Consider the following 13,959-nt stretch of genomic DNA (forward strand, 5'->3'; position numbering starts at 1 on the left):
GCCAAGCAACCAGAGTCCCCTTTATTCCAAGTTCTGCTGTCTGTACATAGTTAGAAGCATGCAACAGACCAGGAAAAGACCAAAAGCATAGTTGAAATAGATCTTTTCCTTGTGGTTTAAGATCAGCCAGTTGGAACCAAAGAGATGTTTTCCTAAGGTTGCAGAGAAGTTTGCAAAAAAAAAAAAAAAAAAAAAAAAAAACGATTGGATTGTTTTTGGCACTCCAACATAGATCATAGATATATCATTAGTGTTACCAAGCCAATGAGCTAGGCTATATGGACTGCTGTTTAGCAATGCATTCTTGTAAAACAGTCCTGCCCTCAACTCTCTGTCGTGAAAGGCTGCTTTGTGTTTAGATAGCTTATCTACAGCACTAATGTCCTTGTAATTAGCCGCACTTTGAAAGCCTCTCTGTGGCGTTGCACATTACAGAGCTCATGACTTACTGCAGTCAGGTAAACACCATGCTGTCTGTGGGCAGCTGCACACCATAGAAGGCCACTCACAGTTACAGCAAATTCCAAAGCTGAAGAGCAGCCAACCCCAATGGCTTCTTCTTTGATCTCTTTGGCTCTGGGGAAATGCTGAGAGAGCTTTTGTAATTTACCTCAACATTTCCCAACAAGCCATAGGACCAATTCTCTTTAAGGAATGTGACAAGACACTTTAGAATTCAGCATCAGACCAGTTGGAGAAAAAAGAATAATAGTTTTGCTGAACCTTTATGTCTTCCTAAGTCCTTGGTGCCAGATGCACTATTTTCCTACTGGATCTGCCAAAACCACTAAATAGTTAAAAGACATCAAATTGTCTCAAAGTGGCCCAAACTGAAATTTGTTTTTAAAAAAAGAACAACAAAAGAACTCTTAGTCAGCAAACCTTACTGTCATATTTCTTTCTAGAAAATGACTGATTAGGCTAAGAATTAGAAAAACAGATTGACAGCATAGAAGACCTCCAGCTCTGCTCCCTTTGTATGCAGGCACAGCATAAAAAATGTCAGATGGGGTAAAATTAAGAAGAATGGCTATAGCAGTGAAAATCGCAATAGCAGCACCAAGACTTACTCAACAAGAACATGTTCTCAACGCTAGATCTAAAGTGAGATTTCCTCACTCAGAACTCTACCAAGTAGAGGCAGAAGGAAGAGGGACATAGCTTCCTGGCGTCTTTGAACAGCGTAAGTTGCTTTAGGGACGGCCATTGCTTCATTGGAGCGCATGACATCTAAGAGGTCCTTCAAGTCAACCATGCCCAGATCTTTGAGAAAAAAAATCAACAAACATTCCTGAATTTTTTTTTTTTTTTGGTTCTTTTTTTTCGGAGCTGGGGACTGAACCCAGGGCCTTGCGCTTCCTAGGCAAGCGCTCTACCACTGAGCTAAATCCCCAACCCATTCCTGAATTTTTTAGTATAGCCACCATTGCTCCAACACTGGAGAATTTTTTAAAGTGGCCTGACTAGACAGTGAGGGGTTGCAAATACAACCTCCCCCTATATCTCCTTGTTTTCCATAATATGATTGCGCCTGTATTTTATATTTTCTAAGATATTGATTTCTTGATAATGAATTTCTCTTAGTTGGCTCATCAAATGCACCATCAAGCTTCTTCCTCTTGCTCCAGCGCAGAGTGACTTTGGCGCTGGCCTTACATTTGGATCTCCTAGGGAGCTTTTGAAAACTCCTCGTGAATAGAGAGCGCTTCAAGTCAGTGAAACTAGGCTCCCTGAAGGTGAGGCTCAGGCAGCATGGTCGGTGTGTGAAGCTGGCTTGGTGAGTCAGCGATGTGGCCAGGGTTGACAGTCAGTGCTGCAGAGGACTGGAGGACAGTGGAAAGTAGAGAGCAGCTGGCTAGGTAGAGCCTTGCATAGTCACATGTGAAGGACTTATGGACATGTCCACCACTTCTCACACATCACCAACAGAAGCAAGTTGCTTGGGTTGTTGATTGGACTTTAACAGTTTGGCCAAAATACTTTTGAGAAGTAAAGAAAATAAATAGGAATTGGGGAAGATAGGGAGACAATGATCGGAGCCAAACACACAGCCTTATTTCCAGGATCTTCAGAAGAATCCTTCCATCCTCCAGCTCTAGAAGACTCTGGGCTGGTTGTTCATGGGTTCTAAGGTGAGGAGGCCCATGGAAGGCTACAGTCAGGTGGGGAGTCCACAGCAGCAGGCCATCTCTGAGTTTGTCCTCCTTGGCTTGGATCTCTCACTCTCTAGGGAGCATATCAGGCAAGGTTCTCTAGTGAAATGAGATCAATAGAACATGAATAGGAAAGGGGGATTTTGTAAGATTGGTTTGCACATAGGTGCTGGGTAATCCAACAATGTCTGTCTGTTAGTTAGAAAGGTAAAGAACACAGTAACTAACTGCTCAGTCCATGAAGCCTGAGTCCTCAAACCAGTCTCAAACCAGAAGTATGGACGTTCCCTGGAGAGCCACTGTTATAGAACCCATATTACTGCGAAGTCAGCAGGGGATGACACAGCTATGCTGAACATTCTTACCCTGAAGCAGAAAGGAAGGCAGGTCCTCTCCACTGCTGCTTCTTGGAACCTCTTTCTATCTGAGCCAACCCCTGATAGGAGCCTCCCACACTGAGAACAGACCTTCTACTTCAACTAATCCTCTAGAAATCCCCTGCAGATGTGCCCAGAGGAGCATCTCAATCTCCTAGATGATTTTCATCCAGTCCCTTGGAGATCGAGATAGCCAGCACAGAACCTTACTATTCTGAAACTTGGATGATAAATAATAATATAGTAAATATTAAATCCCAAGCTGTCTGGTTCTAGTACTCAGGATATCTACCCAGTACTTTGCATTACTAACAAGTTTTAAGATGCTATATTATCATTACTATAAAGCATCAGACCAGGCCATACTGGCAGAGGCACAGCATATTTCAATGGAATTTCATTGTGTTCTATAAGAAGGACCATAAGGCAGACTATAAATGAGCTCTGTTCTATTTGCACACATTTATCAAGAGTATGAGAGCCATTGGACGTCTTTTTAAGAAATTATGAGAACAATTAGGGATTTAAAAATAGGTATCCATTTAGTTTGCTTGTCTCTGGTATATTCAGATTAGAAATTGCCAATATTTAAATTGGATTTAATTTTAGAGCCTCAGCCTTCCCTAGGACAAGACTAGAGCAACAACACCTATGAAAATCAGTCCATACTCTTGGCAGGAAATTCTTTTCCCTGCAGCACACTGCTGTACCTGCACTGTATGAGAGAAGGCCAAGGGCATGGAAGATGTTGGAAGGAGTCTCAAATCTAGTTATGAGGCATGCGGATAGTATGGGCAGAAGACTGGTGCACACCAAGGTTACCTGTGCAAAAAGCTATGGATATATGGCTAGGAAACTTGTGGTTGTGTGGACTCCATTCCCCAAGAGGGCAAGTCTACAGAGTTGTGGACTATGTATATATAATTTATATTGGCGGCCTCTCTAGTTCCAATCTCTTAGATTAGAAGGCATCCAGTAGAGGAATATCTAGAATAGTTACTTTGCCTTCTCGGGTTGTTCTGTGGATTAAAGGTGAATGCTTGTTGTGTATTGTGGAAAGCAAGTGGACAGGCTGCAGCAATGGGATCCCCAAACTCGTTCTCCCCTGCTGATAAAAAGGCCTACCACATATGCCTTTCACTCTCGCCCACACTCCAAGCCTTGTTACGGTCGGCTCTTGAACTCAAAGACTGTGTAGTGGGTTTTCTCTCCATTCTTCTGCAGCTCCCAATTATCCTTAAGAACCCTGCTCAGATGTTACCCCTTTGTAAGCACATGACTCTGACTACCCTGACTGGATAAAACAGGTTCCTAGGTTCATTCCGCTTCCCCGTCATGAGTAATGTACAGCCTGATCATCACACTAATTTAAATACTTAGCCTGTATTAACCCTTCCCCTCTGGTGATTTGCTATATGAAATACTGTGTCTTCTCTCTGTGTCCCTAGCACCTAGCACAGTGTCTGGCCCAGGACCGGAAATTCCAATGTTTAATAGAGGAGATTAATGAATTTCAATGTAAGGGTGGTGAAAAGATTGCTTACTCATAGTGTCTTAGACTCACAGAGGACCAGAGTTGTCATCTATTCTAACAACTTCTCCTTTAGTTGACACAGGGACATTCAGAGTGGTGTCTTACCCAAGAATCAAAGGGAACTGAGTTAGGGCACAGGTCTGTGGCTTCCAACTTTATAATCTGTGCAGCTCAGCCAAGCCCCCAGCAGGAGGGCTTGTAGAATAGATGAGCTTCCCCCTTGAGTATTGAGACAAGTAATACACACCTCCTACCCCAGACACATGCCACCCTCCCTCCCCCAGGCTAAACAGGACCAGGCATTGCATTGACATGTTATTTGTCACAGAATCTTACAAAATTTTTGAAGAGCATTCGAGTAAGGTTTTCCCCACACCTGGTTTTGTATCAGAAGGTTTTCCTGTTAGTGTTCGAAACACAAAAGGAGTATATTGAGCAGGGTTTGGAAGGAAGAGAAATAGAAACATCCCAGCCTCTGATGCCATGTTTCCCAGTAACACAGATGTCACTCCTGGGCCCCTTCCACCTCCCCTGCTCTTCAGCCCCTCTTCACAGCAAGGCAGTTGCCCCTTGGGAGGTTTCTATGACATCCACTGCCATAGGAAAGGGGGACAGTGTGGGGGATCACAGGGAAGCAAGGCATGGCCAGATGAAGGGTTTATGGAACTCGAAAAAGTATAGACAATAAGAACAAAGGTGTGATTCTTGAGCTTCTGTTACAAACTTTCTTCACAGATGTAGACATCTGTTCATTTGTCCTTCAACGGTACCATGACACTCTTATGCTTAAAGCTCCCACTCCCTTCCTGTTGGCCCCAGGGATGCAACGGTGACCCTTGGCTTCATTCTGAAGACCCAATTGCTCTATGTCTGCTGCTCATCTCACAGGTCTTGTTTTCATTCTATTTACTTTGACTTATCTATGTCCATGGCTTTGGGATTTACTCTTCCTTCCATCCAGAATACTCTGTCCACCATTCCTTGTCATCAGCTTGAGAGCAGCTTCCTGGATGAGCTCCTTACTGAGTACTATGTCTACACGTTCCCCATATTCCCATCTCTCTCACCACACCATAACTGTTCTTTTCATGGCACCAGCAGAGTCTGAATTGATTTATTTGTACTAGACTGGGAAGTCCATAATAGATGCCAAGAACTTGCCTGTTTTATGTATTGTTCTGTCTCCAGCACCAAGGGTAGTGTTTGCTCAGGAAATGAATGAATGAATGAATGAATGAATGAATGAATGAAGCACCTACATGTATCAGGTTGACAGAATTAGTGGGGAAACAGTGACTCCAGGAGCTATAAGTTAAAGCATATTTCACCCTCATTGTGTCATCTTCACAGCTCCTGATTCCTGAAATTAGATTTTTAGTGTAGTGCCCCAAGACGCCCTGTCCTTGTATGGCAAGGGGTCCAAGTGATGAGTCAAGTGGTTTGTCCCATTCCCACTGTTTGTATTACCATCATAGAATTGGCTTGTTGGAATTGCCAGGACTTTTTGCATTTGTAGTATTGTGTCACCAAGGCTGGGTGAAGTTAGGTCTACTATATCTGCTCTTTGGCAGTGTGCAAAATAATTTTCATTTTGGCTTAGGCATTAGTAGAGCATAACTCCACTATGGATCTGGGAGCCGCCATATTAGGTGTGGTCTTACTGTGGACTGTGTCCAGGTTGAAACTAGTAAAGGCAAATACCATTACATGGTCATGCAAGACCTGAGCTCTGTAAGACCAGAGCCATGCAAAACCTAGGCCATGTAAGACTAGAGCTATGCAAGCCTGGGACCCTGGAAATCTTGGCAACTGGACTCTTGTGCCTTCCTGGACCCTAATGTTGCTAAAATACTGGAATTATGAAAATACTGCTTGCCTTATTGGGACATTCCTTCCTTTCTGCCTAGGGCTCAGGTGTCCACCCATCTGCTAGGGAATTATGGTAACCATTGTCTAATGTCAGCTCTCCTTCACAGAGTTTTGGCCTGTGGTCGTGCAGTCCAGGGGGCTGGATGGCATGCTGGACCCAAGCTCACCTCAGTGTCTGGGCCCAATAAAGGCTTTGCCAAGGACGCAGCTTTCTATCCTGGCCACTCTGAGGTAAGTGCCTGTGGGATGGCTGCCTTCCTGGGGCGTCTAGCTCTACAGCTGCTAGGCTCAGAAGCTCCCGGTGACACACAGCTGGAAAGAGTCTGCAGATTGTGGAAGGGGGGTCAGACCTGATAGATCAGTAAGGGCCAAAGCTCTGAGTGGCACTGCAAATGGGGTTTGTCCAAAGAAGTCCTTATGCTCTGTAGCTTCTAGAACACATTAAAAGTCACATAACCCAAGCCCTTGAGTAGACAGACAGCAACAGACAGAAACTCTACAGTCCCCAGAGCAGTCTGAGCAGGTGTCCTTGTATAGCAGAAAGTCTGTGGTCATTCTTGGAGCCTGATAGAAGCGTGGAGAAGCGTTCCATATCTAGACACTGGCAGGCCTGGCTCTAAATTCTACTTTACCCGATATCAAGGACCAAGTGATTTAATCTCTGTCTCTTCTGTTCCCTCAACCATAAAATGGGAGGGGACGAGCACAGCCTTGTCCTAGGTGGTTATGATGACTGATGAGACATAAAATGCGACTCTGGGACTCAGAAAAGCACATTCTGTTCCTGTGGCCATAGCTGTGGAGAACAGCAGCTAACCAGAGAGTCTAGAATCTTCTAGACTCTCCGTCCACATGCCACCATCATGGGCCTCTTATGTACTTCATGATCAAGGCATTCTTGAATTTGGATCTTAGATGTCTTTGTGATACTGGGACTCCTGAGATTCCAGACGTAAAAGCGATCAACCATCAGTGTGTTCCCTTGGGTCTGGAGGTACGGTATCATGGAGGCGAAACTCACACTCTGAGAATTGCATTTGGATTTTGGAGTGGTTGTGTGCATCTCAGGATACACTGTCAATCACAGAGTGCAGAGGCTGAGCAACAGAATGGTCCTGGCACACACTAGCCACATTGCCTCAACTCATTCAGCCCCTCTAAGGTTGGTCTAGTAACTCTCAAGCCATGTCCTTGGATCATCAGCATCAATGTCACCTGTAACTTGTTTGACATGTTCCCTCTACCACCATCCCCAAGCCTAGAGAACCAACCATTCTACAAGTAGACAAAGCAACATGACTTAACGGTGCACCTGATGCCTGGAAGACTTCTTTCTCTGATGTCATGTCCAAGCTGTGCCTCCGCCTGAGTACTGGGTAGGCCAGCAGAAGCTCTGTTCCTGTCACCACTCATCTGTGTTCCTCCCAGGACACCTCATGGATCCCTCCCTAGGGAGTTAAGGATTCACTGAATTCCTTTTATACTTCTTGTAGGCTCTAGCAGGAGAGTTCTCGAGTCTTAAAATGGAAGCCAACAGCCATTTTACATTTAGAATAGAGGCCAAGTTTAAAGCATAATGTGACTCCTTGAGCCCCTGTCAGATTGTAGCCACTGAGATGGAGGAAGCTGGATTTCCTTGGTCACAAGGAATTGTCTTTTTGGCCAAAAATGATGAACCAGGTTCACAAATCTGCTCTGTAGTCCAAGAATTGTGAATAGCTCTTGTCATCTCTCTCTAAGACAGAAATTTATTTTCTCCCTTTCTATAAGGCATTTCTTCTAGATCCAGTTGGTAAGCCTCTTGGCAACTTGAGACAAGGACTAGTTAGGATCAACTGTTAGCTCTGTCTAGCAGCGTCGTTAGCTAGTCAGATAGGTAAAATCAGCCCCTCCCTGGCTCCCTTCATCCAAGGAGAGAGTGTTCTTTAGCACTAGTGCATTGTTACTAGAGTGGAAAACACTATAGATTCCTTCTCTCTTTTCTGCATTTACTTATGACTATGAGACTTTTCTAATAATTTTTAAAGAGTATAGGAACATACCATTATGAGTAAGTCAATATGGTTCCCCCAAATTACATTTTAATCAAAAACTGAAGGGATCTGTTTGAGCTATTTTTGACTCTTAATGAACTATCTGTCCATAATGCAAGTCTCCATTGCCACTGAATGGTTATGGGTACCATGTGCTAAGCCAACAGCAAATCCACAGACAACATTAGGAGTTTAGATCATTGTGGAGTCTGTTATGTAAAGTAAGCATGCATTATGTAAAGTAGAAAACTTTATAATTCCATAAAATAGCTCAGAGCTTGTAGGCACCTTAAATATCAGCCCTCGGGTAGAGCAGTCAAGACACTCAGAAAGAGGAGGTTCCACATGCAATGCTCTTTAGAGGTGGAGGTGACACAAGAGACAACACTGAAGCAAACAGTTTTCTGCCTATATGAAGCTCTCTCCCTGCATCAGACAGGAAAAGAGAACATACCTTCCATAGGACAAGTGTACCAGGGAGGATTCTTCTGCCTAGAGCAGTGGTTCTCAACCTTGGGTTGCTACCCTTTGGGGGTCAAATGACTCTTTCACTGGGTCACCTAAGACCATTGGAAAACACAGATATCTACATTATGATTCATAACAGCAGCAAAATTACAGCTATGAAGTAGCAATAAAAATAACATTATGGTTGGGAGTCACTATGATATACAGAAGTGTGTTAAAGGGTTGTGGCATTAAGAAGATTGAGAACCACTGGCCTAGAGTCAGGAGTTATCGGAGTGATGACATTAAAGTTAGAGGTTGGGAGACAACAGGATGGATTCTGACAGTAAATAGAGCAGAAAGGGGATGGGGAGTGCAGGGGAAGCATACCAGGAGGAAAGAGCCCACAGCAAGGGCAGGGGTGGCTAAGCACAGGGCAGGAGCTGTGCCAAGAGCTCATGTGCATGGAATGAAAAAATGTGAGGTAAAGTAGAAGGAGGCGGGGCTGTTGCCAGGTTCTGTTCCCTCTGTTCTGGACCCATAGACAAAGGCTCACCACTGGCTTCTGTGACCAAGCTCCTGAGGTCAGAGCAATGCATTAAGAAGCTTAATGGGGAAATCAGGGGAGAAGGCACTAGAATAAGAAAGAGGAAGGTCCAGAACATCAGGTGGGATGTAGTCTTACCATCTGGACCGGAAACACAGGAGTGAGGCTGGAAAGGAAGTTACAGCTACAAGGAATGTTACTCCAGCAAAACTCAAAAGACAACACAGAGAGGTCTAGATGAAGGGCAGGGACCAGAGGCCAGGATGCGCTGAGGTTTGCAGCTGAAGGCAATAATGGTCCTAGTAATGGGATAGCAAAATGTGAAGACGCCATTTAGGAGAATGAGAAACAGGAGCAGCAGAGAGAGTGACTGTGGAACTGTTTTGGGAGGAAGCCAGGTGGTCAACCTTCGGCTGTGATTGCTGACACAGAAGACACAGGTGGGACGATGGTGGAATTGAGCATGAAGATTTTGTTCAGTGATGTCTTGCACCAAGACTGCCAATATCCACAGAGAGGTTCCCCCAGGAAGCAGGAGGTCCAGAGAGGGCTCCAAGGGAGCAGATGGGCCAGGGATGGAGCTATGGGAGTCAGCGGTCTGCTCAGAAGAGGGTGGACTTCCCCTGCAGAGCCTCCAGGATGAGACAATGGGAAACATCAAGGCAGGTTTATTTCCATTGAAACCCTAAACTCTGGTCAACTGTTCTTCAGTTCCTGATCCAGTTCTAACAGGTGTTACTAATTTGGGTATAAAAGTATGGAGTTCAGTTCTGTGTCTTCTGCCTTAATTCACCTGATGAAAGATAATGCGTACCAAGAAGAAAGGTGTGGAACAGGAAAAGGAACAGAGATGAAAGGCTGGGTGAGCTGCCAAAAGAACGATCAATCCTCTAAAAGCCAGCGAGACGATTATCAGCAAGACCGTTAGCCCTCAGATCTGGGAGGGGGAATCAAGAATTCAGGTATACCGACCACCTCCTCCTCTGCACGGGTGACTGAGGAAGTGGATCGACAAAAACTTTCCTCCAAGAGAAAAGAGTGTGGCTGGTTGTTTGTTCCCCTTGGATCCCACCAGGAAGTCTAGTACTACAGGGGATTCACTGGCTGAATGTGATGGGAAGGCACTGTGTGACCTTGGGCACAGCCAAAAGGACCCACGTCTATAATAGAAAGCAAAGTGTGGGCCTCTGTCACCTCCGCTCAATCTTCTCCTGGTTCTCCCTTTATTTCTTGAGGAGTTGTAACATTCCGGACACTGTATATGGCCACGCAGGCACTGAATGAGATGAAAGTCACGTGGCTTCTAAAGCACCATCTGGGAGGGAGACAGACATGCAAATAGATATCCACAGCACCGGGTGAAGGAAACGCACGAGATAGTGATGGAGGAAGCCGCCACCCAGGTGGATTAGACATGGCTGTGCCCTCTAGCACCACACATCCAGGAGGCTGACCAAAGTACAGGCTTTACGGAAGCCCGGGAGAGGAAGACAATATGCTATGGACACCCATAGATGGAGGGGACTCAGAGAACAACAGAAGTAGACCTAAGGAAGACAAAGTCCTTGTCTTAATAGAGATGAATAACTCAGAACCAGCACATGCGTCATCCAAATATTCAGCCTGGAAAATAGTGTTTACTGCCTGCAAGGAAACTAAGGTGCAGTCGATTAAATGGCTTTCAAATGCTGACAAATATCTGAGTTGGATATCTGTAGTTTTCTCAGACCCAATGCTAAGACTTTTTAGATAGATAGATAGATAGATAGATAGATAGATAGATAGATAGATAGATAGATGATTCATCAGGAAAGAATACACAGGCATGCATTTAGACACATGCAGGCAGCACATAGAGAGACAGAGACAGGTAGACAGATGGAACCCTTAGGTTAGAGTTATTAGAGAAAGCTTCAAGGAGTGTGAAATATCCAAAATATGCTGAAAAAAATAGGGGAGGAGACGAAATGATCCATCAGCACAGGAGAGTAAAGATAGAATTGGGGGCTTGAGAAACTCTGTGGAGGATCCCCTCTGAGCCAGCCAAAATCTGGAGAAGCTTCACAAAGGAGGTGGCCTTTGGTCTGAATCTGCAGGTGTGAACTGGTGCTCAGTCTGGGCAGGACAATGGTCCCCAGAACACAGCTGGCTCTAGTGTCACTCAGGGTGAGCTTGACAGAGACTTATGTTTGTTCTATACTCACCTCCAAGCAATAACAAGAAAGTACCTGTTCAAAAATGAGAGAGAGAGGGGTTGGGGATTTAGCTCAGTGGTAGAGTGCTTGCCTAGCAATCGAAAGGCCCTGGGTTCGGTCCCCAGCTCCAAAAAAAGAAAAAAAAATTAAAGAGAGAAAGGGGAGGAGGGAAGAAGCGCACACTGACTTGGTAAGGGGTGTTTTGGATTCTCTTTCTGGTCTAGCTTTTGCCTGTAGGTTGGTTCCTTGTGGACTGGCCTCCTCACATGTGAAAGAAAGATAGCAGTTCCTAATTGGAATGCCCCCGCCCCCCAGAACCTTCAGTTACCTGTGGTGCTTATTTCAAGAATACCTAATCTCCAGAATCAGAGCTGCTGAGTGAAGGAAAAATTTCAGTGCTGGGGCTTCAGGCCATGCTCCCTGCAATGCCTTCCAGAACCTTCCAAAGGGAATAACATTCACAGTTCAGGCACCACTACTATCCAGCCCTTCAAGCTGGTGGTCAGAGAGCCCAAAGGATTCTGTGAGCAAGACCCAAGTTTCGAGGCAGGAATTCAAGGGCCCCATTGCTTCCCGGAACAGAACGACCACACAGCCTGCTCTGATTAATGCCAGTGATCCCAATGTGATTGCTGCCCACGCCCCTTCTCCTCTCACAAGTGTTCTACTTTGGGTGATGATTCTGGGCTCTCTTCCCATAGCCTCCTGGCATCTTCTTGGAAGAACCCTGTGAGGGGGCCTGACACCATCCCGATAATGCTTAGCACGGCTCCCCAGCGTTTAACTTAGGTAACCTCTCGGTCTTTGTCTTTCCAGGTGCATAGCGTAATGTCCATGTTGTTCTACACTCTGATCACAGCGTTTTTGATCGGCGTACAGGCAGAACCGTACACAGATAGCAATGTCCCAGAGGGAGACTCTGTCCCTGAAGCCCACTGGACTAAACTTCAGCATTCCCTTGACACAGCCCTCCGCAGAGCCCGCAGTGCCCCTGCTGAACCAATAGCTGCCCGTGTGACAGGGCAGACCCGCAACATCACTGTGGACCCCAAACTGTTTAAGAAACGGAGACTCCGTTCACCCCGCGTGCTGTTTAGCACCCAGCCTCCACCCACCTCTTCGGACACTCTGGATTTAGACTTCCAGGCCCATGGTACAATCTCCTTCAACAGGACTCACAGGAGCAAGCGCTCATCCACCCACCCAGTCTTCCACATGGGGGAGTTTTCAGTGTGTGACAGTGTCAGTGTGTGGGTTGGAGATAAGACCACAGCCACGGACATCAAGGGCAAGGAGGTGACAGTGCTGGGCGAGGTGAACATTAACAACAGTGTATTCAAACAGTATTTTTTTGAGACCAAGTGCCGAGCCCCGAATCCTGTAGAGAGTGGATGCCGGGGCATTGACTCCAAGCACTGGAACTCATACTGCACCACGACTCACACCTTTGTCAAGGCGTTGACAACAGACGACAAACAGGCTGCCTGGAGGTTCATCAGGATAGATACAGCCTGCGTGTGTGTGCTCAGCAGGAAGGCTGCAAGAAGAGGCTGACTTGCCTGCAGCCCCCTTCCCCACCTGCCCCCTCCACACTCTCCTGGGCCCCTCCCTACCTCAGCCTGTAAATTATTTTAAATTATAAGGACTGCATGATAATTTATCGTTTATACAATTTTAAAGTCATTATTTATTAAATTTTCAAAGCATCCTGTGTACCCACACTTGAGTCCTTTCTCTCAATAAGAGTACCCACAAAGTTTAGGAGAGTGCAGAATGAACTGTCCCCCAGCCACTCCTGGCAACACGGCCCATCTGTAACCTTCATTCCCAGCCAGAGCTGCTCCAGGGCTGGCTAACTAGTTTCAGACACTGCTCAGCACCCAGCATGATTAGCAAGGGAAGTCAGCCTGCAGGCTCTGGTCTACATTCCGGAGCCAACTCTACCAAATCCTTGGATTATCTGCTGCACAGCATGGCTCCATGGGTTTTGATTGCCTCACTTGAGGAGGGAAGAGTAGTTAAGACTGGTCAGAAAGCAGGATGCTATGTACACTGGCTGCAGTCTCCCATCTCTGAGAGACCCAGGCTGGTCCTCGGAGGATATTGGGAACTCCCTGGGTGGATAAGTAGAGGCTTCCAGGTCTTCTGGCTTCAGTCAGTTGGAAGAGCAGTCTGAAGGAGCTGTAACAAAATCATCTCCTGAGGCCTGTCATGGCAGATCTGATTTCATGTTAAGATTGCCTTAGCTCTGATGGTTGCTTCTCTACTATTCCCCTGTGGCTGCCTGCAGAAAGACTTCACTACCCACCCCAAGAACACAGTAGGACTTCCAAACTTCTTGCCACCCACACAGAGAGACAGCTCTAGCAGTAACTGTCGGTGGCCTAGCACCCAGCATCAGCTTCCAAGTAGAAAGCCAGGGACCAGTCAGAAAAGAACTTCTACAAGGTTTTCATTCTGACTTAGATGATTTCCACAAGTGACCAGAGCTGGCTGGGACAAGTCCTGTAGAGATGAGAGAGTTGAAGTCGAACAGATAAAGTAACCAACACAAGCTCTGGAAGATGGAGAGGAGAGAGACCAAGTCGGTATGGCACAGCTGCTTTCTGTGTGTGTGTGTGTGTGTGTGTGTGTGTGTGTGTGTGTGTGTGTGTGTGTATGTGTGCACATATGAGCGTGCCTGTGTGCATGCATGTGTGTGAGTGCGTGTGTGTGTCTGCGCATGTGCATGCACACTTGTGTATGTATGTATGCATGCATGTCTGTGTGCATGCACATGTGCTTTCTGTACGTGTGCATGCTTG

At 45.9% G+C, this 13,959-nt stretch overlaps 1 protein-coding gene across 3 annotated transcripts in view; it reads left to right on the top strand.

The window, feature by feature from the left end:
* Ngf (nerve growth factor) overlaps positions 1-12,876 on the top strand; it is a 53,392-nt gene extending 40,516 nt beyond the window's left edge. Inside the window, exons 2-3 of one of the 3 annotated variants that reach the window (NM_001277055.1) lie at positions 6,028-6,164; positions 11,972-12,876. In NM_001277055.1, coding sequence (NP_001263984.1) covers positions 11,984-12,709 — 726 coding nt within the window. In that variant the 5' untranslated portion in view covers positions 6,028-6,164; positions 11,972-11,983 and the 3' untranslated portion in view covers positions 12,710-12,876. Of the gene's footprint in view, positions 1-6,020; positions 6,165-11,971 lie in introns of those variants that run through there. The other 2 variants (XM_063281907.1, XM_039102402.2) reach the window with 2 other exon arrangements.
* The last annotated feature ends 1,083 nt before the right edge of the window (positions 12,877-13,959 follow it).

Source organism: Rattus norvegicus, chromosome 2, assembly GCF_036323735.1.
Source record: "Rattus norvegicus strain BN/NHsdMcwi chromosome 2, GRCr8, whole genome shotgun sequence".
Taxonomy (NCBI): Eukaryota; Metazoa; Chordata; class Mammalia; order Rodentia; family Muridae; genus Rattus; species Rattus norvegicus.